Genomic DNA, 27,325 nt, shown 5'->3' with positions numbered 1-27,325 from the left:
AGGTTTCTCAACAAAATATTTTTTTTTGCCCGACTATTTTTGATTTGACTTCTTCCCCAGGGCTTGAAAGGGACATTTGTCAGCACATACAGCTCCAGCAGTTTATCCTCAGTGTCAAACCCAGTGGGATGGCAGAGTTCTCTCTGCTGGGCCCTCCCTCCTCAGCGGCGCCTTCCATTGTTGCGCCATATCCACCCAGTCCTCCCTTGCTGCTCTCCCCTACACACCCACAGCACTGGACGCAGGCTGAGGATTGCACCTCTTAGGTCAGGTCAGGTCAGCACCTTGTGTTTTCTTAGCACTGCACTGACAAATGTGTGTTGTCCCTGGTGACAGGTATGGTCACTGTCCTCCACCAGATGGGCTGACTCTGTCCCACAGTTCAGGAGAGGGATGTTGTTTGAACCTGTGCTTCTTGGTAGACCAGGAGTTCTCAGCATTGATTCCCTGAGGCTGCTTCATCGTGAGCAGGGAGCTCTTTCCTCTGGGAGCAATTAGATGGAAAGGTTTGGGAAAACAGTGGTAAGAGGTGGCAATGGGCTAAAACTGCTCAGTGTGTGCCCTCTCCTGCCCTTCAGTCCCAGCCACTGTGGGCTTGTGCTGAGTCCCAAGCCAATGGACTGCCTTTCACAAAGACATCCCAGTTGGAAAAGCCAGTGCACTGGAGTCACTGGGGTTGTTAAGTACAGCTGCAGTGAGCCAAAGCAATTTTGAGTGTGCACTTGAGGGCTTGGAGCAACCCTGTTACCGAGCTCTTGGAACATGTGGTACGTATCTTAGGATATGTAAAACAGCTTAAACCATCTGACTGGGCTTGTGTGTGAGGTACTGGCTGAATCCTGCCTGGAGATTGCAGGTCTGGCTGAACAGAAAAATGGGCTGTGAATTATAAAGGCTGCCTTCATCACTCAATGGCAGGAACAGCATTGCAGTTCCTGCCATTGTCATCATGCTTGAGCCATGTTTGGGTACGGACTGTGTTTAATTGCATGGCTAATTTACTTAATGTCTCTCCTGGGATCACTTATAACACTCTTATTTTTGGGTTTCAGGGAAATTAGGGACACTAGCAATCCATTGTGCTTCTGTCAAGGTGGGAGTTTTCCAGATGATGATGGTAATAACAGCTGTGACTTAGTTGCAGAGTAACTTGGCTAAACTGAGAAAAGTTAGCACTGGCAAGTGTGGTAGAACTTAACACTTGCAAATGAACGATCTCCAGTGAAAATATAGTTCAGGTATAGGCAGAGGTTCCCTGGGTATGGATAACTTGGAGCATGTGTGTGTTGGTTTATTGAGAAATCCATGGCAGTGCCTGTTGGCTTTCAGTCCTGCAAATGAAGAATTTTCTGATCAGTATTTGGATGGAGAACTGAGGTCATCATATGTCCTCCTGGTTTGTCCCATTCTGTGACAAACTGGTTATGTACCTTCCGAGGAGCTCCTCTGTACCTTCTGTTAGTGTAGCATCCAAGGTGGCTGCTTTTGGGAGGAACAGCGTGCTGAAAGGTCTGTTGCAACAGTTGGCCTAATGAGCCTTGCTCTGCTTCTTTCTGCACAGATGGACCTCTCTGTGGAAACTCTTTACAGCCTCATGCAGGAGCGCCAGAAGAAGTACGCCAAGTATGCAGAGCAGATCCAGAAGGTCAACGAGATGTCTGCCATCCTGCGCCGGATCCAGATGGGCATTGACCAGACGGTGCCGCTGATGGAGCGGCTGAACAGCCTCCTGCCAGAGGGGGAGCGGCTGGAGCCCTTCTCCATGAAACCCGAGCGGGAGCTGAGGTCGTAGCGCTCTGGCAGCTCCCCCTCCTCACCTTCCACGCTCCGCGTTCGGCATGGACGTGCTTCCAGCAGGCTGCGCTGGCAGGTGTTTGGAGCGGGCAGCGCCGCTGCCGGCCTGTCTGCCAGGGCACCAGAGGGACAGTGGCGTCAGCTGCTGGAGCTGCACAGCCAGAAATCCAGGAGCTCCCGGAGGAGATGATTTACCATTCTCTCACCTCCCTCCTCTTGCCCTCCTGTCTCTTTGCCACTACACCGCTGTGCAGACACATTTGTTTCATTGCTGTGACAGTTGAGGTTTACAGAGGAGGAATTTCCTTTCATGTGATTTTTTTTTTTTTACTAAAAAAATTCAAAGGGATATCAGGTGTGACGAACCCTCTAACATGTTTCTTGTGTGACCAGAGTTTAGACAAATAGATGGCTGGAAGGTATTTCTGAGAACCCCTGGCCTTGGAAATACATGTGTTTTATAGGTGAAAGTGTGGGAGCCAGGAAATGGCTTATTAAAATCTGGCCATTATAATAATTAACATGGTTTGCACGGCAGGGTTTTGGCATGTCCTTGCGGCTCCTGTTTCTATGGGCTCACTAATTTATGAGGCTGTAAAGGAGTAACTGTTCTAGATATGTATGTCTGTTAATGTAAAGCAAACTTTAGTGTTCTTCTCCCCTTACCCTGGAAATGTCTCCATGTCCCAGCTGGTGGCATTTCATGTCCCTGTGACAGGCACCGGTACCAACCTGTTCACTTTGTGTCCCAAAGTTGGACACAAGGTGTCTTTTTTATTGGGACACTCGAGTTACCTTGGTGCTGGTTTTTTTACCAGTGGGGTGCAGCTGCTTCTTCAAGTGTGCAGGGGTGGAGGGGAGAGACACGAGAAGTCCTTTGGCTCTTTGTGTTGGTTTAGCTGCCCTTGTGCTGGGAGTTGGTGGTGGCACGCTGCTGAACGACTGAAACCACAGGGCCCTTCTTGGCCACCTGCTCCAAAGGCAACAGGATGTTCTTGCCTCCTCCCAGACGAGCCAAGGCTGAAGACCTCATGAGCCCCAAGGGTTGTTGTGTGTCAGTGTAGTTCCAGCAGTGAGGACATTCGGGACAACCCAGCTTCCAGTGCAGCACAAGGTAGGGTCACTTGCCAAAGGTGACTTGCTTCTTAATACTTAGGAGCATTTTTAAGCAAAAGGTTGTCTCTGAGCATTTGGAAGTAAGAGTGCTGTAGGTTTTTTATTATAATAACTATTGCCTGGTGGCAAGAAGCAACAGGCTGTTCTCTTGTTGCATTCCCAAAGGCAATGTAGCGTGAATTTGTGTCATGCAGACTGCCGCCAAGTTAGATGTGCATCTAAACCACAGTGGTGGATGGATCCCAGGCCTTCTGAACACTATCTAGAAGTAGAGTCCTGTAGAAATTAAGCCCCCTGGAAAGATGCCCTGGAAGTGGGACTGACTGTTTCAGGGAGGGTAGGGAACTGAGCAGGAGGGTTTTTAGCAACGGCAGCAGGTCTTCTTGCCTGCTGCTCCCACCCCAGAGGTTTATTCAAGCTTCCTGCCATGTTTTATGCTTGGATTGTTAAAAGCTTACATGAGACTTAACACAGGAAAAGCTGCTTGTCGTGGCTGTGCCCTTGTGGGTCCTCACTGTCCTTCATGGAATTTGTCTCTGCCTCCCGCCATCAGACACACAAGAATATTGAGCTGCTTTAAATAGTGGCTGCAGCCATTTTTGTCCTCTTTGTCCAGATGATGCTGTCTGGATGTTTAAAATGTGTGACATCCAGCTCTCTGCCAGACAGGATCGTGAGTGTCCCACACCCTAGTGTGCTGGAAGCTTGTGCCAGTGGGAAGATCCTAATACTCAAGGCAGATGCTCTCTGCTGTAAGACACTTCTCTGAGGCTTGTAGACATTTGGCCTCAGGCCATGAAGTATCAGATCAAAGCATTGCTCCCTGCAGTGCTAATGAGGGCAAAGGAATAGTATTCCCAACCGAAGGCTGCAGGAGCCAGTGCTGCAAATCAGTTCCTTCCTCATTTGCCAGAAAACACCAAGGCATTGGGCTGAGAATGGGAGAAAACCTTTGTTCCTAGGAACACTGGTCTTTAGACTTGTGGCTGTGCTGCTGGGCCTCACAGACAGAGCTTCTTGAACAGAAAGGGCAGGTTGTGGGAAGTGTAATAACTGAACTAGAAAGAAATTAGATCTGAAATGTGAAGGCAAACTTTCAAAAGAAGAATGTGACTTCTTCAATGCTCACGTCATCACCTTCATTCCACAGGTGATAGTCTCTCATATGCGTACTGTAAGAAGCATGCACCCTCTAACTGCCCTTAAACGATGGTTTACAATTTTATTTAAAACATTGTCATTGCCTTCAGGAACTGTAAGTCTTTGGCCCTCTTGCTGAGGGGGAGACATGTTCTGCCACATCATCTCGAGCTGCTGTTTGTTGCTTGGCTGCTCCTTGTTGGCTTTGCTCCTCATGCTGCTTTCAGCTTCAGCTCAGATGCAGGTGCTGCTCGGGGTGAGGCTGATGCTTCCTTCCTGTGCTGTTTAGCAGGAGCTTGGAGATGTGACTGGAATCACCTTTCTGCTTATGAATTTCCTCTTCCAAGCCAAAGACTCGTGGAGGAGGCCTCAGGTATCTTTTGCGAATGCACCAGCTGTTACTTAGTGCTATGAACAGGGAATAATCTGGTGTGCTCCCCTGAAACCAGACACTGCTGCCCCTTTCTGCTTTCTGGGCTGGTGTGTGGTCTGGGGCTAAGCTTCTTGATACGTGATTTTGGTAAAAGCTGAGGAGCAGGACAAGTCACTCGGGCTGTGGTTCCTCTTTGGCCTGAGCTGCTCTGGTCCTTCCCCTGACTCTGCTGATGCAACTCCCCCATTGTGCTGTCACTGGTGTTCCCTGTGTCTCATGCTGGGCACTGTGCTGCCCATGCAGAGCAGGTTTGCTTTGTTGTTTCTGTTTTTTCTGTCACTGAATGCATTGACAGGGTGCTAAAATGCTAACCTACCTGCAGGGTAATTCCTGTGAAGATCTGCTGAAGGGGAGAGAAAAGAGGGTTTATTCTTTTTTTTTTTTTAATATATGTATTTTAAATTAAATATATTTAAATATACTTAAATATTTAAAGTGTGTTTTCCCCTCCTCCAAGTTTTTACACAGAGAGTAGAAATACAGGTTTTCACAGGCCCGTTGGTTGCATGAGCCAGCCCCTCTCTCAGACTGTGTGCTAGTAGTTTCCCGAGGTACTGCTGTAAATCCCTCCCGTTCCCAAGCTGCCAGAGGGTATTTTGATTGTCAGCCTTGTGGCTGAGCACTCCATGGTTTATGGGTGGCTACCCTGTTCAGCTTCCTACGTGCTCCATGTTGCACAGATCCAGCATTAAAACCTTTGGTGTGGCTCTTTTGCAAGTGTGTTGTTTCTCCGATTGCCATATTGCTCATTCTTCATATTCCTACTGTGGTGTCTGGGCAGTGCAGGCATATCTCAGCTTTACTTTGCACCCACTCTGTGCCATGGAGGAGGCTGATTTCAGCTGCCCTGGGGCTGCCTCTGCCATGGGATTGAGAGGAAACGTCCCCAGAATGAAAATAAATGCTGGTTGGTTTTTTCCCCCAGTGCTGTGCCAATTCTGGTTGGCACTGATGTCCTGTTTGAATACAAGATGTGAGCAGCGATGCTTGGGACTTGGCATTGTGAAAGCAGAATGGTGATGCACCTGTACAGGTGATACTGAATAAAGAAAGAGAGGCAAATTTACATGGTTTCTTTTTGTTTTGCTGCTTTTTTGGTTTTGTTTTTTTCTAATGGCCTGATGCCCCAGTTCCTTGTTGCCTGTAGCATCACACTTTGGCTTTGTATAGCAGTAGAGCAAGCTGAGGGTCCCTGGAAACAGCAGCTGAAATCCACTCCTCAAAGTGAGCAATCCCTTGCATCAGGACAACTCTCTAGAAGCGTTTCACAGCATTTTACATGCCAGGAAAGCAGCCCCTTCCCAGAGGGGTGGGTGTTGCAGAAGGCAAGAAATAGCTCCCTTTTCTATTTATGGTGACTTACTGATATTCTTGGAAGTGCAGAATTAGCTGAAGGCTTTACTGCAGAAACACTTCAGTTTGCCTCAGAGCAACCATTTGGACCTAAGGGCCAAGAAGTTCTTTGCAGGCAGGGTTCAAAGGGAAAGTGCTGTTGGCAGGCAAAGCTGATGTATTAGGAACACTGTTCTACCTGAATTCTCAGTTGTGAGTTTGTACAATTTAATTGTGGTACTGTGTATATTACACTGTCTAAAAGTGCTAGAATAACTACTTTTATCACAGGGTAATAACAAACACAGACTAGCTAGGTGTATGGCTGGCTAATTAAGATGTCTGGCTAGGTTAGTTTGGTTGAATTGCAGTGATTTTTTGTATTTAAAAAGTAACAGTCTTATTAGGACCCTAGTGCTGTCCACTTGTTCTGGGCTTTTCATGCCCACACTTTGTGGTAGAAATCAGTTTATAACTTGTGCTGTGAGTCACAGCATATTGAGCACCTAGCTGATGAACAGAGTTAATAAAGACAGTAGTTCACTTAATTACCACATTTCTGCTCTCTTATCCGCCCCAGCCCCCTCAAAAGCATGGCTACCTGATCCCTGCTGGGGGAGGTTTGCTCTGTTTTCAGCTCACTTCATTCTAGGAATGTCACTGTGATGGTTACATCAGGAGCCCAGTGACCTCGGGGACCTGTTCCCAGTAATGCCAGGCAGTGAAATGAAAATGAAGTGTTGATGACATGCATGAGGCAGATTTCAGTTGTTCCTTGGGTTTTGACTGGAGGTGGAGTTAGACTGTCTCTTCCCAGAGCTGTCTGGCAGCAGGGCCAGGGACAGAGAGATGGAGGGAACAGGAGCAGAGCAAGTCCTGCAAAACAGGCAGGAGGGACTGGTGAAAGCTGAAGTGAATGCTTAAAAAACAGAACTTGAGAGAACAGAGCTACTGCAATCAGAAGTGGACTTTGGACTGGGGTAAGCAGCTAAATCTTAGAAGATGGTCATGTCAACCTGTTGTGTAGGCTAAGCAGCCGATGATGCCATTGAATTTGCATGGTTTTTGTTTTCTTCTGTAAGAGCTGCTACCTCTTCTTTGTAGAAAGTAAGCACAGAAACTCACACAGGTTGTTACTTGTGCTCTGACTGATGGTTTGGTTTCCTTTACAGAGGCTGAAGACTTTGCATTGCCCTTTCTGGGCCTGTGCTTTGAAATCCTCAAAAGAAAAGGCTTCTATTACTGCTCCTGAGTTTGAAGATGCTGTTACATAAACTCACAGCTTTCCAGTCCAAGGATACAACTGTGGCAGCCCTCTTTAATTCTAATATAGGCTATATTTGTGTGAACCATTCTCTGAAGCATTAATGGGGGGTGTGCTCCAATCTCAGTGAGCAGAACTTGCTCTGAATGCTTCAAGACTGACAGCATCAGTCAAAGCAAGTATTTAAACGAGTAATTACATTATTTGTCAAATAAGTAGTATGAGAGGGAGGCAAGAAAAAAGCATGGGGTTCATTCTGGGTAACTTCAACAGTTTTAAATACTTGCTTCACCAAGACCACCCCTGCTACCTGATTACTCACACCTGATCAGACAGTGGAAGGTGTTAATGCAGACAGCTGCCACTGCTGCTCATCAAGGGAGCAGAAGGGGGATAATCAGGGACAGGTAAGAGGCCTAAATAGTTACTGGTGCTGTAAAATCACCACTGCTTGTGAGAAGTGTCTAAAGCTGTTCCAGCCCTGTCGTTCATGAAGACACCTGTAGGGAAGGGGATGCTCCATAAAGGACAAGGCTTTCCAGGCTTCTGGGGGGAGCAGGTCCTGCTGCAGGTAAAACACTCCACAACTCCTTCCTCAGCCTTCTGTATAAACAGGTACCATTTCTGATTTTATTTCATCATAACATACAGGTAATGCTCATGACACAACAAGATGAGAAACTCACATCTCTCTGAACCATTTCACCAGCTTGCCATACACCAAACATGCCAAGTATGCCACACACCAAATACCATACGTTATATTCATATTGAACATGTACACATTTTTCCCTCTCACATCCTCCACTTTGCTTTCCAGACTTTTGCAAACCATTTCCAGTATTGTTCAGGGACAGGACTCTAGTTTAGGTGTGAGCCAGGGCACCACCCTGTGCAGGACTTGGGGTTAAGGCTTCCTCCTATGGGAACCTGCCCCTGTAAGTACTGAGCCTACACCTTGGATTCATCTGGAACACACTGGGAATCACAAGGAGCCACAAGACCAGATTTCAGTTCTCACAAGGTGATCAACCAAACCAACCCCAAACATACAAAGAAGGGGAGAACACACGTGTCTGAAAGAGCACAAAAGAGGAAGAATCTGTTTCTGCCTCAAAGGACTGATACGTGTTAACTCCCATTAACTGGTTTAAATCAAAGCCACAGGCCTTTCCTGAAATGTGGCAGAGAGGAGCCCTGTTCTACTGTTTACACAGGCAAATACACACACAGCTGAAAATAGTTGTGATGTAATCACTTCCACTGGAGATGTAAACAGAGACAAGTGGCAGCACGTTCAATGAACAGCCAGCACCTGACACAGGGTCCAGGGTGATGTCAGCCTCTCCCTTGCCCAGGCCCTTTGTCCAGCCTCTTGCTCACACAGCACAAACAGCCTCTGGGCTCAGTGACTCCTGGTGCCTCCTTTCTCTGTGCCTTTTGCACTTTTTAGGATCAAGTTAATCAATGCTGTTGCTTTCAGTGCTATTTTCAACGGTCCATTGTAGGAAATTAGTCACATCCTAGCCACAAAACAAAACAATGACAAAAATCTTCTGCACTTTTCAGTATAGTAAAACCTGAGATTTGAGTCACAAACTAGCTAAACTTACAGTAAAAAAACCCCAAACATAACCCAAGCTGCTGACTTGAATTAGGGCTTCAATTTGCTGCTGACAAATTTTTTTTTTAAAGCTGTTGGCCAGGGTTAATTATTTGTTACTACAATTTTCAGCTGCCTGCACTGAAATGGGACAAAACAATATGTAAGTTTCCCCTCAACACACGTGCTCTGGGGGGTGCTGGGAAAGGCCCTGGGGGCAGGAAGGATGCAGCTTTACACAGTGGTTCTGGTACCACTCCTCGCTGGCTATAAACCTCTCATGGCAACGTGCACAGCCCAAGGTGAGCAGCAGCCAAGGTGGGAGGGGTCGGTGTCAAAAACATGAGAAGGGCTGTGCCTCATCTCCTGTGAAACCAGGGCTGTGACACCTCGAGCTGGAGGTGTCTGCCCTGGGGTGCTGAGGTACAGCCTTGAGTGTCTGCAGTTTCACCCTGGAACTGCTCAGTTAAGGACAAAAGCCCACCCCAGCTCATTTTTACCTTAAAAAACCCCAAACATTTGAATTGTTTTTCAGCAATTGAATTGTTAATGGGCAAGAAAAGTGTTTTGTGGCCGCTTGTCACTTCTCTTGCATGTAGGTCTACTTATCAACCACTCCTTTATAGCTTAGAAGCCAAAGCAGCTATCCCTCTCCCAGAAGTCAGCTTAATATCAAAAATACAAATACTGTATTAAAAAACCAGGGGAAACAGTCCTAAGTATGGTTCATTCATCTTTTAAGAATTGCTGCTGAGCCAACTGAAACACTTGTGCGTAGACAGCTTTAAAAAAAAAAATCAAACGTGGCCAGTCATTACTTGTTCACATTGCTTATGAACTGACTACCAGCACGTGGCAGCCATAAAGCCCTAGTTTATTTTGTGTATTTTTGAGGTACTGGGTTTTTTTGTTTTGTTTGTTTGTTTTTTCTCTGAAGCAGCTCTCTAGCGAATCACCTAAAGCCTATCCATTAGAACAATAGTTACACCAGTATTTACATCTGTCTGAACAGTGTGTTCAGACCAGCCTTGCTGTAACCGGTCCCTATGGCCTTTGGAATCGCTCCCAGTCTCCTTTTCTTACAGGAAAAAGGTCTCCCTCCAGAGGTTGGCTCAGTGTCAGGGCTAAGGTGCACTGGTGAAGACGTGGGGCATGGGGAGAGGAGAACAAAACTAGTTCTGACAGGTAGGAGCGTGGTTCAGCGGAACCACAGGAAGGGTTTGACACCGAGAGAGCTTCCTTGTTAAAAGCCACTGAAAGGATGTGCAATCCATTGCATAGAATTGCTTCTTCTGACAGGGAAAGGTCTGTGAAATGTTCTGCCCTTCTCTGAGGAGGGCAGGAGGAAAGCCCAGCAGCACACTTGGTCTCCTCGGGCAGAGGCCGTGGTCACTTCCCTGCAGTACCAACCTTTCCCTGGCTCACAGAAAAGCCTCCGTTTCTTCCCTCTCCCCACCTTTTTACCCAAAGTTTCAGATTTACGGGGAGCGGCCTAGAAGGGGAAGCAGCTCTGCCACAGTCACACGAGCCTCTGCCCCTCAGGAGACTTCAATGATTTCCATGCTGCCTGAAAAACTTGACTGGCTGCCTACTTTGCCCAGTTCCTCTCTGGATCTGTTGTCCGACAGGATGCTCTCCCCGAACTCCATCTGGCAGCTCCTGCGCTTGAACTGCTTCTCGAAGGAGCTCTCCTCGTGCCAGCTGCGCCGCGAGTCGCCGCGGTCGGCCTGGCGGGGCCGGCGGCGCACGGCGCTGGGCTGCTCGCAGCCCGAGGGCAGCTGGCTGCAGCTGTAGGCGGGAAAGGCCGCGCCGCCCCCGAACACCGCCGAGGCCGAGTAGAAATGCGAGGACTCGGCGGCGAAATACCAGCTGTTGGTGAGGGACGAGGGCTGCGGGGCCAGGATGTCCGAGTGCCAGCCCTTGAGGCCCAGCCCCGCGGCGGACTTCAGGTGCTGCTGGCTGCTGGAGAGCCCGAACACGAAGCCCGTTCTGCAGGTGTCCTCCACGCTGCCGCTGCGGTGCAGCGGGTACAGGAGGGGCCGAGGCGCGGCCGCGCTGCCGCCGGCCCGGCCCGTGTGTGACCGTGAGGCTGGGCTGTCCAGCGGCCGCGCCGCCTCCTCCTTGTCGGGGCTGCTCTCCGGGCTCTGCTCCGACACCTCCTGCACGGGGGAGAACTGGCACAGCTTGCCGCTGCCCTCCAGGCCGGCCGCGTGTTTGTAGTACTCCAGCGTGTCCTCGGAGGAGGCGAAGCCCTGCACCGATGCGGTGACGCAGCTGCTGCTCGCTGAGTAGGACACGGATTTGATATCCAAGGAGAAGGAGCGCTTCAGCCGGTTGCTGTCTTCCACCTTGTCCTGCAGGGAGACGTGCAGCCCGTTGATGCCCTGCAGCAGCGGGCCGTCCTCCAGCGGGGCCGGGTGGCTGCGGGCAGCGGTGCCGCCATCCGAGGTCTTGGGCTCCCACAGCTCGGAGGCGGCGCAGAGGCAGACCTGGCTGCTGGACAGGCTGCTCGGGGCCCCCTCTGGCGCCGGTACCTGCTCGCTGCTCTTCTCCAAGTGCAGCAGCTTCAGCTTGCTGATGTGGCCAGGCTGAGCACTCTGGTTCTTGATCTTCTTCTCGAAGTCCAAAAGCTGGCCCAGGAAGTTGAAGTTGGGAGAAATGGTTGGTCGCTTTTCTTTCACAAATCTGGTAAGAGGGGATAAACAAACCAAGAATTATTTCAAAAGCCTGCTGCTCAGGTGTAAGGTAACCCTCAACTGAGTGTTGTGAATGTCTACAGCCTATTCTTTACTTGGACTAAGATTCAGTCAAGCATAAGTACAGTAATTTCACGATTATAAGCCACACCTGAGTATAAGCTGCACTTCCGGGTGCCAGCAACTTCTCGTTCTTTGTCCGTACATAAGCTGCACCTGATTATAAACCACACATTACAATACAGAGTGTGATAAAAGGTATCTGTTCTATCACCATCTGTTGAGGGTGGGGGCAGTGATCCTTATCTTATCTCTGTGGGAGATATTCTGCTAAGAGAAAAGACTTAGTGGGATTAATCCTTCACATTCTGTTAATGCTTTTGCTTAAGATACAAACTAGAATTTAATGCAGAGATTTCATGGAGGAATTTAGAAGCTCCCTGAAGAAGTTCCTAGAAGTGTGTGCATTTTAGAAGTGTTTAGTTCTCTAAATCTCTGCCCATAGCCACTACAGCCTGAGACCAGGCAGGTTTTTTCACTGAGCTCACACCTTGCACAGTATCTGTCCACATCCACTGTAATTCATCCCTGTTATCTGTACCTGAAAAACTGAGCTTTTAGCTTCTTAACCAAACCTGTTCCATGTTGAAATTCCTGCACAACACCAAGCTGCCAGCAGGCTCTAGTAAGGAAATGTGGGAAGTGTCCAAACACAGCAGGAGAGAGCTGTAGCTCAGGCACCACTTACATGCAGTTTTTTCACTGCACACATAACAACATTCAACAGCTTAAAAGAAAAGTTTCTGTGGAAATCATGCTCCACATGGCAATATCCAGTGTTCATCTCTGTTTCCTCATCCCTGTCTCAGGGATGGTGGTACCAAACACACAGATTATTCCAAAGGGGCTCCTCTCCTCCTGCTCCAGGGCAATTAGTCAAATTGGTTCTGCACAACTTACAGTGATGCACCAGCTGTGCCAGGGAGCCCATCAAAAATAAAAATACCATTTTCTGTACAACACAACAAAGCAGTTGGTTAAATTAAATACAGAAGTCATGGTAAATGGCAACCAAGACACCTAGCAGGTAGGAAAGCATTCACAATCCAAGTAGAGAAAAAAATGGGATCTGTAAAGGAGGAAAGGGAAGGGGGTCTCCATAAATATTATCAAATACCACTTCAAAAATACTTTCTCCCACAGTTTCTGGTTGCCTTCAAGAGCAACAAAGAAGCTTTCTCCATTCCTGGGCATTTCACTTGCAGTTCACTTTCACAGGCAGTTCTTTGTGAGCACTACCAGACACCAAATTGCAAGAGACAGATCCAGCTCAGCATTTGTCCTAAGTGTGGCTCTAAAAACCCTCAGTTCTCTCTTCAGCCCTGACCATTCTGCTGTCCCTATGGTTCACAAGATGCTGTTACACGTGCTCTGTGTGTTTGTATATGAAGCTGCGGTTCAGGAACGGTGCTCCCACCAAACCACTCCCAAACCATGCACTGCTCCTCTGCAGCAGGATGGAGAGGAAAACTGGAGGCACAAAAGGCAAAGATCATGGGTTGAGATAAGAACAATTCACTGAAAACAGTGATGAGATAAGAAAATGAACAGTAACAGCATCCTAGTAATGACAAAGGGTAGGAGACTGCCCCAGAAGGGACCCTTTCCCTGCTCCCAGCAGTGACAGGAGGTGGAACAGAGTAACCTCCAGGTCCTAGCCATGCCTCTCCTGGCTACTGCAAAAATGAACCCTGTCCTGGCCAGAAGCAGGACAAGACACATACACTGAATAGGCAGTTTACATTCCATGTATTTGCGTGCTTGGATCAAAGACCATTCTGCAGTGGGCAATTAATATTGGCTGTGTTACATCTATTCAGTACCATTAATTTGTTGCTGGAGGAAACCTATGCTTAAATCAAATGCAGCCAGTGAAAATGTCTGCTTCTACCCTTGGTCATAGAACCTTTTTTCTCCACCCTAAAAACAGGGCAACAGGCACAAGAGTTAGTAGGAAGGGAAGATTTGTCCCTACCTGTAAGCTTCATCCAAGGACATATCCATTCTTTTCATGATGTATGCAATGGCAATTGTGGCAGAGCGAGATATCCCAGCTAAACAGTGCACCAACACATGGCCATTGGATGCTTTTGCTTTTTCTACATCGCAAAAGAAATTGGCAACTGTCAAACTCAGCAGCATCATACCAGCATGAAAAGTTTGCAAAGACAACAGTGTTATTGAAAATCAGTCAAAGCTTCCAAGTGAACTGCTAATGGCAAATCTCAAGGAAGCTTGAAACAAAACTCACTTATTTTCCCTAGCACTGTGTAGTAGCATTGAGTACAGAAAAAGCATGACTACCCACAGGAAACATCCTGCAGACACAGCATAGCTCATTTTAATGTGCACATAAACAGCCCTATTTAGATGTCTGGGAAAGGTGATTGTTTCTCATTCTATATACAAGTAAAAAGCAAGCATTCACGATGGAACAATTTGGCCAGTTCAAATCTGGTTAGTTCACTTCTCAAAGGTAAAGACAGAAGGTGTATTTCTAATTTCTAATTCATTTCTAACCCGCTCTCTGCAGACATACACCAGGCATCTACCAGGCTGCCTAAAAGCAGCTCTGAAGTGTCTTTATTCTGTAATGCTGGAACATGCAGTGGCAGAATCTCCCCACTTTTTGCTCCTGTGCTTATGAAGTGATGCTGATCATATCTGCAGATCCTGAGGGTATTTTCACACCACTTGGGGCTTCTCCAGCCAAAACAGCACGGCAGACACACAGAGCAACCCAAACACTGTTTGAGAAAAAGAGAATTAAAATTTTCTACTCACCTATAAAATCAACTGATTTATCCAACCAAGGCAAAATTTTCTCACAAAAGCTATCATTCACAGGCACTCTGAGGAAATGGGATTCTGGAATAAAATCAGGCTTTGGACAAGTATTGCTAGCATTCAGGACGTAGCAAATGTCATTCTGCTGCATCAGCTCCTAGGAAAGAGAGGAAGGTTAAGCCTGGAGAAGTCAAATGGTACCTTTGGCCCATTACAAAGCCAAATACCAAACAGAAATTTGTGGTGGAATTGCTCTAGTTGTGTAAGGGACAGTTTTCTAGAAAAAAGACAACTCCTCAGCTTTGAATTATTTTAACAACTTCTAATGAGACATCCTGTGTGTCCAAGTAACATATGGACTGCAAATCCCATAATAACAAAGTTAACAAAGAACAGAAGTAACGGTAGAATACCTTCTGCTACTCTGAAGCATCTCTTCCAAGAGAATGAACTTTATGCTCCTTTACTTTAAATTCTCAGCACGCAAGCTGACAACAAACACTTCCCACATGCAGTTTGCTGACCTGAATATGTGTTTTCCAGATCACATATCTAAGACTGAAATTGCCCCATCACAGATATTGGTGGGAAATAGGAAATGAAATGAATGCCTCCTGCAGTCACCTCTCAAGTCCAGGAGTTTCTTGCTTCTAAAGGAATGAGCAAAACTCTCTCAAAACCTCAAGGAAAGAGATGAAGATCTTGAATTAAACCATTTCCACACAGCACTGAGTGGCATTTTACAAGAGTCCTGCTCTGTGATGTACAGTTTCAGTTTTCAGTCTTTAGACCTCTTACCTCTCAGAGAAATGTCACAGGAACAAGCAAAGACACTCAATGTCAACTGGGCTTTTAAATAAATCAGTTTTCATTACTGGAATAAAAGAGAGGTGCCTGTTTTCTGCATCTCACCATATGTATGGTATTTAGAGTTGTGCAAAGTAGTTTGTGATGCAGTGGGCACCTTAGCGCAAAAACATGTGGAAGAAGTACTGGAAAAGTAGAGATGGCTCCACCACAAACCATCCAGTCCCCTCCAAGGAAGCATATTGACACAGAAAAGCAATTTAGCATGTTAGAGTAATGCTTATCAAACTGCCGTGGTTCAGAGAGGATCTAGCAGTAAGTGACATGGAATACTAGGCTTGGACACTACTCACACTGAACATAAACATTGGGGAGCTTTTGGCCAGATTTCTATGGAAACTCTTATCTCAAAATAAACATTAAAAAAAAAAACCCAACAAAATCTGGTTTTAATCCTTTTCCTTTCATAGCAGATATATAATAAAGTTTGTCAATCTATAGGAGCAGCAGCATGAAAGAATTCTTACACTCCTGACTTCAACTGCAGATCTACCAGTAGAAAGATAGTCACTAAGCCAAATGATTGATTCTTCCCCAAATTCTTTCTACAAGCATAGAGATCTTTTAGTGAGGAGAAACAGGGATATGCTTATTTAGCAGAAGAGCCAGAACTCTATCTTGTTCAGACAGAGCAGTTATTAATTAAGATGTGATGTTGAGCACAGGTACCCCACACACATGGCACAGCGTGTGTAGAAGGGGTGAATGCACACAGGGATATCCATGCATAAATTAAATGCCAAGTGAGCAAGAGCTACAGGGGAGAAGGGAATCTACATCAGTCACTTGCAGAGGAAAGTGCACAAATTTGAGCCAATAGTGTTTTTAAACAGGGAATTTATATTAATTTCTGCTAGGGAGCTGATTTTTGTTGCCTGCTCCTCCAATCTCTCATCTGAAGTCCCTCACATCAGCACATTCAGAGGCTGGAGGTGTGGACACATTAAAGCAATGGAAATGCATTATGTCATGAACACACCCATCCAAGGGGAAAAGGAGATAGACAATTCCTTGCAAGGCAAATCATCAGAAATATTATTTGTAGCAATGGTCAAAAACAAAGAAGAAAGGAAAAGGGCTGCTCTCAGCCTTAGTGCTTCTTGCCTTGGTAATTTCCTGGGTCACACTCCCAGTATAGCTCAGCTTCTCATCAACAAATTCCAGTATGTCCCTGTTTGCCCTTCTTCCCAGCTTGGAGCTGAAGCAACAAGTTCCCTCCAGCACTGCATGCCTTCCACAGCTGCTGCTGCACCTTCCTTGCCTGGATTTCACTCTCACACTGACATGCTTAAAAGCAGGAGTGCTCTAAGGAAATATGGGAATATTGGGAATTATCCAGAGGGGAGATGTAGTGGGAATGAGATTCCTGGCACAGGGCACTAACTGGACTCCTGGTGTCTTACATGTACCAGAGAGACCCTTGATCCCCAACATCCCCACCTCCCTGTCCTGGACCACACAGCTTTTCCCTTCCATCATCCCAAAGCTCTTCAGCAGCAAATCCTGGGAAACAATTACTGACTTTAGGTCACCGAGCTGAAATACTGACCCCCAAACCAGCTCACTCCATGTTGTCACTGCTTGAAGGTGAGTGAGGAGCAACTGGAATATCCAAGACAAAAGCACATGCAGGGTCTTGAATTCCCAGGTACGAAGAGGGGGGTGGTGAAGGTCTCACTAACAAGTGACTGTCAGGGTTGTTAAGAGCATAGCTAAGGGGGGGTGATGAATTGGGAAGAATAGAAAACCTTATTATTTCTTTTAAAACATAAATGCTGATGGGCTGCACAGTCCCACCATCACTACTGCACAGTTATGCCAGGTTTTTGATATGGGATTGATTATTCAAATGGAACAAGAAGGCTGCAGACGCCAAGTCCGAAATCTGCAAGCCAAGAAAACCACCCCAAAATATTAGTGCTTGTCTTTCAGACTGAGGCTAAAGAAAGAAGTTATGTTTCTTTCTGTTCTGAAGAATCAATCATTCCCACAGTGACATGCTCCAGTGTAATAACCATAACAGTGCCTTCATTGTGAGGCACCCAAGAGGAAAAAGTGAATTACGATGGGAGGAAGATCCAGAAATCCTAATACTAACAACTCTGTGAAAAGAAGGTAAATGCTCTTTTGTAAGCTTATTTACATTTTATGACTTGTTTAATCTGAAAATTAATAGCACCTTAAAATGTTATTTTGTTCCAGGAAATAAAATCCAGGTCTAGAAGAAAAGAATAGTTATGCAAGTGGAAAGGCAGAAAGTTTTACATTTTAAATGCTGGTACAAGCCATGAGGTGTAAGGAGGAAGCTCCTTCAGGCCCATAACCACACTACAGATTGCATTCTGTCACACTGACTTTCAGTGTGACACTCCTGTGTAGGTTAGAATGCAATTTTCCTCTCTTTCACAAAGGGCAAGGAAGATCTTCTGTAAAAGTAAATACTGTCTTACAATGCCACCAATCTATCATAGGAAAATAACCACAATGTAGTACACTGAGACCCAAAACAAGCAAACTTTTCTCTTAGAACTCTTAGGGTGTTTTCAGCAGCACTGCAAAAATATGAATGTTTTCAGAATTAAGCATTTAGAAAGAAATCTGCAAAAAAAAAAATTAAAATTCTCCTAAGACTTTCCTGAATTAATCATTAGTTTTGCTGAAGGACAGAAACCAAGCATTGTGGTTGCACATCTTTTCTAAATAAAGCATTTCAGCAGGGGTATTAATGGTAAATAGTATTAGTATCATGAAAAGGTCATGAATACAGATTGTTCTGCAACAACAGAAGCATTTCCCTACTCAGGCACTCAGAGATAAACTTATAAAGATTCTGAAAAGATAAGCTCATCTTGATAAAACCCGATGAAAATTCAGATCTTTAATGCGTTAGATTGAACAGTAGTGCTGATTAGGAGTTTCTTGCAGATATTTTTGAGATGATTTAATTTCAGAGAAATTGGTATGTCTAGTGAGTGGAAGGAATCATGAGAACTCGCAGCACTTGAAGGCAAAAATAAGGTTAGTATACAACTACCTCTTAAGTTTGTGGAATCTTATTAGAATTTTCCAGCAATTTGTTGGGTGGTTTTTTGTTTTTTTGTTTTTTTTTTTTTTAAATCTGGATTTTAATAGGAAAGAGCTATTTTAATCTTAGCAGAAAGCTGACTTCCTGTCCCAAGTAGCCCCAGCAAGGCCATTAAACCACAGCATACAAATGTGGCCACTCACCAGCTCCTAGACTGTCCTAACAGAGACAGCACTTTGCTACTTGTCTCTGCTTTTTTTTGTTTCTGGCCCTCTGCTTTCCAATGTTCTTTACTTCCCAGATTTCTTGCCATGTGTTTCTGGGCAATGAGTGTAGTCAGCCATTCTCCTTGCTCTCCCCAGTGCCCCTGTGCAGGATCCAGGCTTCCCAGAAGCCAGGTATGTTGCAGGAAGAGCAGCAGAGATCCATTATTCATGTTTCTAATGTGCCACTGTGTGGCTACCTCTAACTTTTAGTTAAATCCAGAAATTGATTAAACCCAGGAAACTGGGAGTTGCTGGTATTGGGGACAACATCAAGTGCCTTTTAAGAGGTAGAAATTATAATTTGTTGCCATGGTTTCTTAGTATTTTCTGGCATTAAAGATGGAAGCCATTTTGCATTTTCTAGAGGCAAACATGGAATCTGAAGATGTAGATAAGCCACTGGCACTCAGGTCTAGTTTAGTGCAGCCAACAAGGAAGAGGAAAAGGTACAAAAAATTAGTAGATCTGAAATAAAAAGATTTGTATTTGTCTCCTAAAAATGAGTAAGAAATCTAAGAGGCCACTAATGGAAGAACTTCCAAAACAATTTACTGTCAGGGATGACACCGGTGGTAAGAACTTCCTGAACACCTGAATAGGTGATGCGCTCTCATTTCTGTGGTTCTCCATACAGCATGGGAACACAGTAATCCTTGATTTTCAGTCCCAAGAACATGTGAACAAGTACAAATCTGACCAGCTCCTGGGGCTCTTGCACTAATTCCAAAGTATCTGTGCTGCAGGGTTTCCTTTGACACACACTGAAGTGACACCAAGACTGCAGATACACTGACACAAACAGCATAAAAACATCTAATTCCTTATCAACTGAGATTTTTTAAAATTACTTAGTTCCTGGTGCCTTTTGTCTAGGGACCATAAATTACTTTTGTGGTAGGAAGAGTAATAAGCTGCTTTGACATCCATCATAAGTGAATCACTGGATTGAATGCCTGACTTGCTACCTGGCAGTAAAAACAAGGAAGATTTAAAAGGATAAAGCAGATGCAATGACTGCTGACTATCCTCCATTTCTGTGTGTTCTGCCAAAGCACAATTACCTCCTACATGATTGCTTGTGTGTCAAAAATCCCCTTAAAATGATTGTGAAAAATCACAAGCCTATTAATGGCCAGACTGGGATGGAGCAAAATAGAAGAAACCAGTGAAAATTAAAATGGTCAAAGTACATAAATTTTATCCAGTTGCAGGACTACTTGTGATACTCCTGGCTTAAAGTTTGTATATGGATAAAAAGCCATACACCTAAATTGCACATAATTAGGGCAATATTCTAGGGTGAAGCACTGCTTCCCTCTCCACAATCCATGTATTTAATGGCAGCTTATGAAGGCTGTTGGGGATTCATCTAATGAATAGGACTTCAGAGAGCATGGGAGGCAAGAGGGCACATGCACAAGGAATAAAAATTCCCTTTGAAAGGACCCAAGGTGCAGGTTGGAAGAGTGTAAGTTGGTTCCTCATGAAGGCAAACGTGTGAATATACACAGCAATAGAGACCCATGGCAATTTGAGACAAGCTCTCTTAGACATCTGATACAAGTGCTATATTTGATAACTTTGCTGACTACTTTAAGTATAAAAATTTTTTGCTATTCTTTACAAGTGGAAATCACTGATTTTTGGTAATGTAAATTACTTAGAAACCGCAAAAGTTTCTTAATGCAGTACCACCATAAAAGCTCATTTTGAACAACCCCACTGATTCCAGTTGGTGCACAGAGATTTGTTTGCAGTAATCCCTTATTATACAATTCATGATGTTTAAATGCTATTTTAAAATTCCAAAACCAGACAATCTTCCTTTGTCCTGCTGTAACCATGAATATAATTGTGTCAACTTCCATGACCTGTCAAAACAAGCTGGTCAGAGCTGTGACAGGAATGTACTTGACCTGAAGATGTGGTAGTTTGTTGTTGGTCCATAGGTTACTGAGAAATTTAACATTTCATCTGCCCCAGGATGAAGGAGAAAGATGCCCAAGTTTCATATTACATGACCCATGGATTAATTATGTGGTGTGTGGATCACTGCTTCTCCCACAGCTTTCCATGGCTTGTGTGTTACCTGCATCCACTTGAGCTGTGTCAGAGCTGTAAGGATGCACCATGATGGAAGATCCCTGGAGATCAGATACTCATTCCAGTGACCCACATGGCACTCACAATGCTCACCTTGTTGAGGACATCTCGCTGACACCCAAGGTAGAGATGAGGCAGGATTCTAGTTGGGCCAGTGTTGGAAACAGGTAGGCAGGGTTGAGAAATGCAAGTAGGGATGAGTGTGGATTTTCCTTCACAGAGACCAGGGAAAGAGCTGGAGAACTCAGCAAATCCACCTGTGAGAGGAAGAGCAGGTATTTAATCTACAAATGTGGTGATGCCTGTACCAGTTCTGGGAGAGCAGCATTTAGCATGGGAGATGGGGAAGCACTGAGGGGCAGCAGGAAAACCTTGGCAGAGAAGCAGTACATGTGCCTTTTCCTTAGGTCAGCTTTGTGGTTCTCCAGACAAAATGAGAAAGACAGTAATCCTTGTAATGCACAGTAATTCTTGATTTGCTCCCCCAAATATGAGAAGAAATACAAATCTTCCTGTGGAACCATACATCAGCAGCCAAGGTCTGGCTATGTATTCCCACTCTGCCTGCAACATTTATTTCTCTTCCTTCACTTCTCAGAAGTTTTTGATGCTTCTTTCTATTCTTAAAATGTGGAAATGATTCTGCAGAAAAACAGGCACAGCACTCACCACCCCATGAGCAGGCACACCTTTTAGTCTCCACCCCAGCAAGGTACTTTCTAGACACTTCCTTCTCCCATATCACATTTATACTGAGAGTTCATTAAGAAAAAGTCATGTTTACTCCATTTGGTAAAAGCATTAATATGCATTTAAGTAATGCTTACTTTTAAAATCCTACATTACTAATTGAAATCCTACAGTACTAATTAAAATCCTGCTTTTTGTGCTGCCCCACAATTAATGTATTTCATCCATGACACTGGAAGAAGTTTCATCTTTCAAAACCACACCAAGGCAAGGCTTCTCCAGCTCAAGTGGGGGAGGTGAAGCAAAGGAAAGACTTGCAAAGTACAGTGAAAATCCCCAGCTCCTTCCTCCTAGATGAGCACAGTTTTAACTGAAGGAAGAGTAATTATAACCTGTTCAGAATGGAGCACCTTTTTATCACCAAGGAATTGAAGCACTGATGTGCTGAATCTGCCAAATGCTATGTTCACTATGATTACAGTTTGAAGATGTGAATTAAAATTACTCAGGAATAAGCTAATGTAGTGTTTTGCCAGGACTTGCATTACCATTGCCTGAATTATGCCTATTCTTTAGATTTTAAAATCTGTATCATTAGTAAATGTAGAAACATCAAATAAATAGTGTGTAACAACCCATTTATCTAATAAAACAAGCCAGCAAGTAGATTCCAAAGCAAACATTTTATGAACAGCAATTCTTGCTCAGTGTCCTGAAATAAATAAATAAATAAATAAATAAACTATTTTGTTAGACAAGCTAAGGTGCTGCCCACGAGGAGCACAGATCCTGCTTGCTCCATTGAATGAGAGGAAGAGTTTGCAAAACAATTCTCTCACATACTTGCCAAATTTTCTTCTGTATGGCCTAATGTTTTCCTTTCTGTTACAGGAAGCATTCCTTGAATTTATAGGCAGCATATACCTCTGAGATTGAATTTAAGCAGTTATTTGAGAGGGTGGTGAAGAAGAGGAAATCAAATATTTGCCTTGGTTTCATTTGCTTATCCTTTATTTCCTGGGAGCATTGTTGGCTGCTTTGTGGATTCTCTCACTGACATGGCTGGAAATAGAGAAGTCCTTACAAAGAAGTTGCACAAGCAAAGATTTTACACATGTGCTGTCTTTGCAAAAGACTGCATAGGAAAAATTCAGCGAAAAAGGTTTCTTCCCAACTACCTGGGGATTGGTCCCATTTCTGTGTAAAACCTGTTACAAAAAATTAAGCAGGAAGCTAATGTGCAAAACACCTTAGATTTTGGGGAGATGGAACCCATGCTCTGTCATGATAAATATAAGGAGCACTCTTTTACATTATTTTTATTCCAGGATTCTATCAAGGTCAATTTAAATGATTCAAGATTAGATGCTTCAATACTCCCTCTAAGGCATTCATCCTTTCAAAGTCATGTTTCCTCTTCACATGCTTTCCTAGAAACCTGTTGCTTCAGTACCTTTACAACATGAATTGCAATCACAAAACTCTGAAATCTCTGAAGTCTGATATTATACTGCCTGCATTACAGGTGCACCAAGTGAACCTTCCTTTCCTCTGTGTATAATTTGTGTTAGTGTTAGTATCTGTACTGAACTGATTTGAGAAAGCACAAAACCAGTGATTTGTTTCAAATATTAAGCTGTCTTCCTTGCCATCCTCTATGAACAGGTCTTTAAAAGGTTAGTAGCTTTTCAATGAATCTGGCTTTGATTTATGGCACTTCCCAATACGAAAAACCCATTCTAGGTCAGTGCATGTGGAGAAATTGCTTTAAAAGCCCACAAGCAAGCAAATCCCGGACCAAGAAAACACTCGCATATGCATCCTGCTTAAGTACCAATTTCTTTAAGTGCCACAAACTATCAGGGGTCTGGAACAACAGCACCCACATGTATGATCACTGAGCTGTCATGGCAGAGACTCATTTCTGTTCAAAAGAACTGTACTGATCATTGTTTGCTTGCACTAACTTACAAAATATACATATTTTTATAATACATAGGGATAGGGAAATTTATTTTTAAAAAAAACCTCAGCACCTAAAGATGCATAGAGAAAAGGGATTTATTTGAAATGTCTCTGTTTCCTAACACAGATGGTGGCTCCTCAGAGTCCCCAAAGCTGAACTCTATGACCAGTCTACATGAGGAGCCTCTTATGAGGAAAGTATTTTAAGCAGTCAGACTGCCTGCACACTTCTGTTGTAAATGAAGCAGTTTTCAAAAAATAAATCTTAAACACTTGGAAAACTAACTTAGTCTACAGGTAGGAATGCAGAACAGAAAATTGAGCCTTAAAAGAAAAATGGAACAGGTTTTGTTTCAAGTTCCATAATTTTGGGATGACCTTTGCAGGAAGGCAATTTTTTTCTTTAAATCTTTTACCTACCTCAGTTGGAACAGGGCCATTGGCAGCACTGTGCAGTTTGTTTTAATTAGAGAAAATACTTTTCTTCTGGAGCTAGTTTCTAAATAACACCCTTTCTCCTACCACTGCTCCAGCCTCATGTGAATCATAAATCAATTGCAAGAGCATGTTCAAACTATGGGGGGAAGGAAAGCAAAAATCCACAGATCATTAACAGAGCTACTGGGTTAATAGAGTTTTACTGAATTCTTTGATAAGTGTCACTGGGCCTTGGAAATAGATGACTGACAAATAACTCCAAAATATTCTCTCCTCAATAGCTCTGAACCACACAAGTTTTCTGTATTCCTAGTGGTAAGCTGAGCTGAAACAGCTCTCTTGACATGCAACAGGATGTCTCTACAAAACCATGTCAAGGTGCCAAAAGCTCTCTGGTTTGCAGCCCTTGTGTGTGGCAGACAACCCAACACCTCCCAGTCCTTACAGCAAATTGCTTCTTGCTTACAAGCCTCCACATCCATTAGCAGAAATCTGGCAAGATCCAGTAAACTACTTGATTGCCCTGTTGCTATGGTTCTGCAAAGTAGTGACTACAGACTTCCCTTTGATCAAGGCTTCCCTAACTACAGCTGGGATCATAAAGGTATGATCTCTAAGGCAATCTTGGTAGCAGAAGTTCAGCTCCCTTCTCAGCCAGCTCAGGAAACAAAACGGGGCCAAACCCAGAGCGGATGAAAAAAAATTCAGCAAAATTCTGCGGTAAAAGTTATTCCTCCTTATGGATTCACTGCATAAATCCTTATATAAACAGAAGCCCCAATTAACTTTGCTAGAAACAGGAAGAGGCAGGGAAAGTATGGGATCAGGAGGCAAGGAATGATACAGAAGTATTGTTGATTTGGGAAGAGCTTCCTTTCACTGAGGGAATGGAATCCATCCAGACCCTTATGATTACTTAGTTTAACTACCACTAAACACAAATCATAAATTAATCTGGAGGAATGACTTCTGAGAAGCACAAGCAGTTGTAACTGCAGCTCATTTCTCTGTGTTCTGTGGAAACAGAGCAGAAGCATTCCAGTGCTGCCAGCTGCCCTGCTGCAATCAGGGACAGAGCTCTGCTAACCACTCTGCAGGGCTGCAAATGAAAGATCAGTTAAACCCAAAGGTCTGGATTTGAACACTTAGTACAAAGTTGAGAAGTGCAGATCATACTTCATTGTTTTTATCCAATATTTAATAAAACCTTTCCAGTTAAATGACACCATAACAGGACAGGTGGATGGTTCTTATGTTCCATGTCACACTGGTTTCTCTTCTTCCTCCTGGTCTTTGAGTTTCCTTCAATGGGATGTCAAACCATTCAGAGATGTGACCATAATTAGACAAGGCAAATTCACAGGGAACATACTAATTACTGATTTGGCCCAGGGAAAAGCAAAAAGGTTAAATAGAAGCATCAGTTACTAAAAAATCAGTTTTCAAAATGCAAGCAACATTCTTCATTCACATCACAGACAGCAGATGCTCCCTCATACATCCATCCTATCTCTCAACCTACATATATTTCTAACACATAGGAAAAAAAAAATCAACTCCTAAGAGCTGGGCCTAAAACTCCAGGCTAAGAAAAGCTTAGGAAGTGTTTAATACAAGATCCCTGCAGCTCCAGCTGGCCCTGCAGCTCCATGTGCCTCACCCAGGAGGCATACGAGGATCCCGCCTGGTGCTCTCAATGGAGATGTAAGAGTCAGTGGATGTGTCCTTTTTTCACATGGAATCTGCTGAAAAGACCACAGACAAGGCACACTGGTAACAGAGCAAACTTTGGCATTTTTCTGAAGTGCCATTCTAATCAGATACTGCTTCTTTCTCCCCTGCTTTGGATTCTGACTGTTCTGAAAAAGCCAAAGGGAGAAACTGGTTTTCTTCAATGAATTCTTGAAAACAGACTAGAAGCTACTTCCTTCCTTTTCCCACAAGACCTAGTTGTCTGCCAGTACATCAGTGTTAATTCAGCATCAAAAACCATTACTTTAAAGCAGGGAGTGGAAAAGGTCTGAGACCCAAGTGATGAGTCAGAAAACCAAAGACTACATGCATGTACTAGGACAGCATTGCAAGAAAGAGACTTTGAAGCTTGTGGATTTAACAGACGGTTCCACCTTTATCAAATGAAGATTTTGCTTCTTCATTAAGAGTACTAATTATTCATAATTTTATATAGCCACATACTAATAAATATTATATTGCTATCCTTCCCCCCCCCTTTTTTAAATTTTATTTTCCCTTTGATAGGAAATAAAGAATAAAAAAGCAGGAAAATTTACAACTACTTCTAAAACATAATATTTAGGCCCTATGATTCTAAGCAAACCTCACCAAATGCCTGTATTTACCAAAGGTATGCAGTGGAGTAACTCATATTTAGCTTTTGGGGCTTTTTTCCTTTTCTAAATAGCAATTTAGAATTTGTTACTGTAAATACTGATTAGTGCCAGGCCAGGAACATAATGTTACTGAAAACTAGGCTAAAAAAAATAAATCAAACAGCACTATAGCAAAGACAAAATACACAAACCCTGAAGTTTTAGGTTTGCTTTGCCTCACAGGCTCTTTGCACTCTTTCCCAGTGACATTCCCGTCGAACATTAATGTGTTTATCTATAAGCTGCAGTATAGATTTTTTTCCCTGCTGTAAGGAAGGAAAGCTGTAAACTTTCTGACTCACAAGTTTTATGAATCTGCAATGTTTCCACTCTGTTTAAACGAGCCGCAGACCTCCACAGGCCGTTACAATTCCTGCATTCCAGCTCCGCTCCACAGGGACCCGTGCCATTTTCCATTACATAAGCTCAGGCTGGAGAGCCTCATCCCATCTCATTCCTGACCCCCCCTCCTCAGCCTCGGGGAGTCCTTCCACAGGATCCAAGGTTTCACAGTTTGGGAAAGTCAGGGGTGTTTTTATTCCGGTGCCGTTCGGAAAGCGGCCCCGTTATTCCAGGTGTTTTACAAGCACAGTAGCAAGGGAAGTGCTTTGCCCTAGAGGGTTTCTGCCTTTGGTAAGACAAGGTTAATAGGCAGGTTAAGCAAACAAGGAAGGGGAGATGTGTGAGAATGGGGTCAAGCTTCCCATCCCACCCAAGTGCCATATTCCAAGTGGCACGGCAAGTACAAAGAACAGAGTGGACACCCACACTTTCTGCCTTTAAGGAAAAAAAACCAAAAAACCTGCACCAAAATTTCAGTCAATTAAATTTCACAAGCATCCAGAGGTATCCAAAACAAAAGCAAACTTAACAAGTTATTCTTGGGTTTGAGAAATGTTATGTGAACCCTACACTAGTCAAACCTTGCTCTCTCTCAAAAGACAGCAAGTGGATACACATATGAAAGTAATAAACCCTACTCCCATTCTTCAAGTGCTTAAAACAATTATGGCACTAAATGGACACTGAAAATTGCATTTTAAGTACAGAGGGTGGGAGGATATTCACAGAGGCCTGGCTGTAGCCAAGGGTACTAGCTTTTCTAAGCTCTCTTAAAAATTGATTGGGGAAGGAGAGTTTTGAAGGGAGTAATTCAGAGCTAAGCTCCTCTCTTACTCTCCTCTCCTCCCCACCAACACTGGCAGCACTCCATGGGTTATGGGACCACTTGGGGAATACTGCATTCCCTCAGCAAGATTTTTACCTCTTTCATTAGAGGCTTCCTTCTAATGGAATCAACCATTAGAATGGGTGGGAACATCAGGAAAGCTGGCATCATTGTGCAACAATCTCTCC

The 27,325-nt window shown here is 44.2% G+C and overlaps 2 protein-coding genes across 6 annotated transcripts in view; one reads left to right on the top strand and one right to left on the bottom strand.

Annotated features, from left to right (window-relative positions):
• The window catches only part of BORCS5 (BLOC-1 related complex subunit 5), an 88,141-nt gene extending 82,592 nt beyond the window's left edge, over window positions 1-5,549 (top strand). For both annotated transcript variants that reach the window (XM_033058249.1, XM_033058250.1), the window contains one exon: window positions 1,562-5,549. In XM_033058249.1, the coding sequence (XP_032914140.1) occupies window positions 1,562-1,792 (231 nt within the window). In that variant the 3' untranslated portion in view covers window positions 1,793-5,549. The remainder of the gene's footprint in view (window positions 1-1,561) is intronic.
• A 2,131-nt stretch (window positions 5,550-7,680) lies between these two features.
• The window catches only part of DUSP16 (dual specificity phosphatase 16), a 57,722-nt gene continuing 38,077 nt past the window's right edge, over window positions 7,681-27,325 (bottom strand). For all 4 annotated transcript variants that reach the window (XM_033058246.2, XM_033058244.2, XM_033058245.2 and 1 more), the window contains exons 5-8: window positions 20,580-20,743; window positions 14,223-14,382; window positions 13,414-13,537; window positions 7,681-11,367 (exon numbers count right to left, since the gene is read on the bottom strand). In XM_033058246.2, coding sequence (XP_032914137.1) covers window positions 10,221-11,367; window positions 13,414-13,537; window positions 14,223-14,382; window positions 20,580-20,743 — 1,595 coding nt within the window. In that variant the 3' untranslated portion in view covers window positions 7,681-10,220. The remainder of the gene's footprint in view (window positions 11,368-13,413; window positions 13,538-14,222; window positions 14,383-20,579; window positions 20,744-27,325) is intronic.

The sequence above is a fragment of the Catharus ustulatus genome, chromosome 4 (genome assembly GCF_009819885.2).
Source record: "Catharus ustulatus isolate bCatUst1 chromosome 4, bCatUst1.pri.v2, whole genome shotgun sequence".
NCBI classification, from domain to species: Eukaryota; Metazoa; Chordata; class Aves; order Passeriformes; family Turdidae; genus Catharus; species Catharus ustulatus.
Note: the sequence above shows the minus strand (reverse complement) of the source record. Positions and strands in the feature narration are given on the sequence as shown.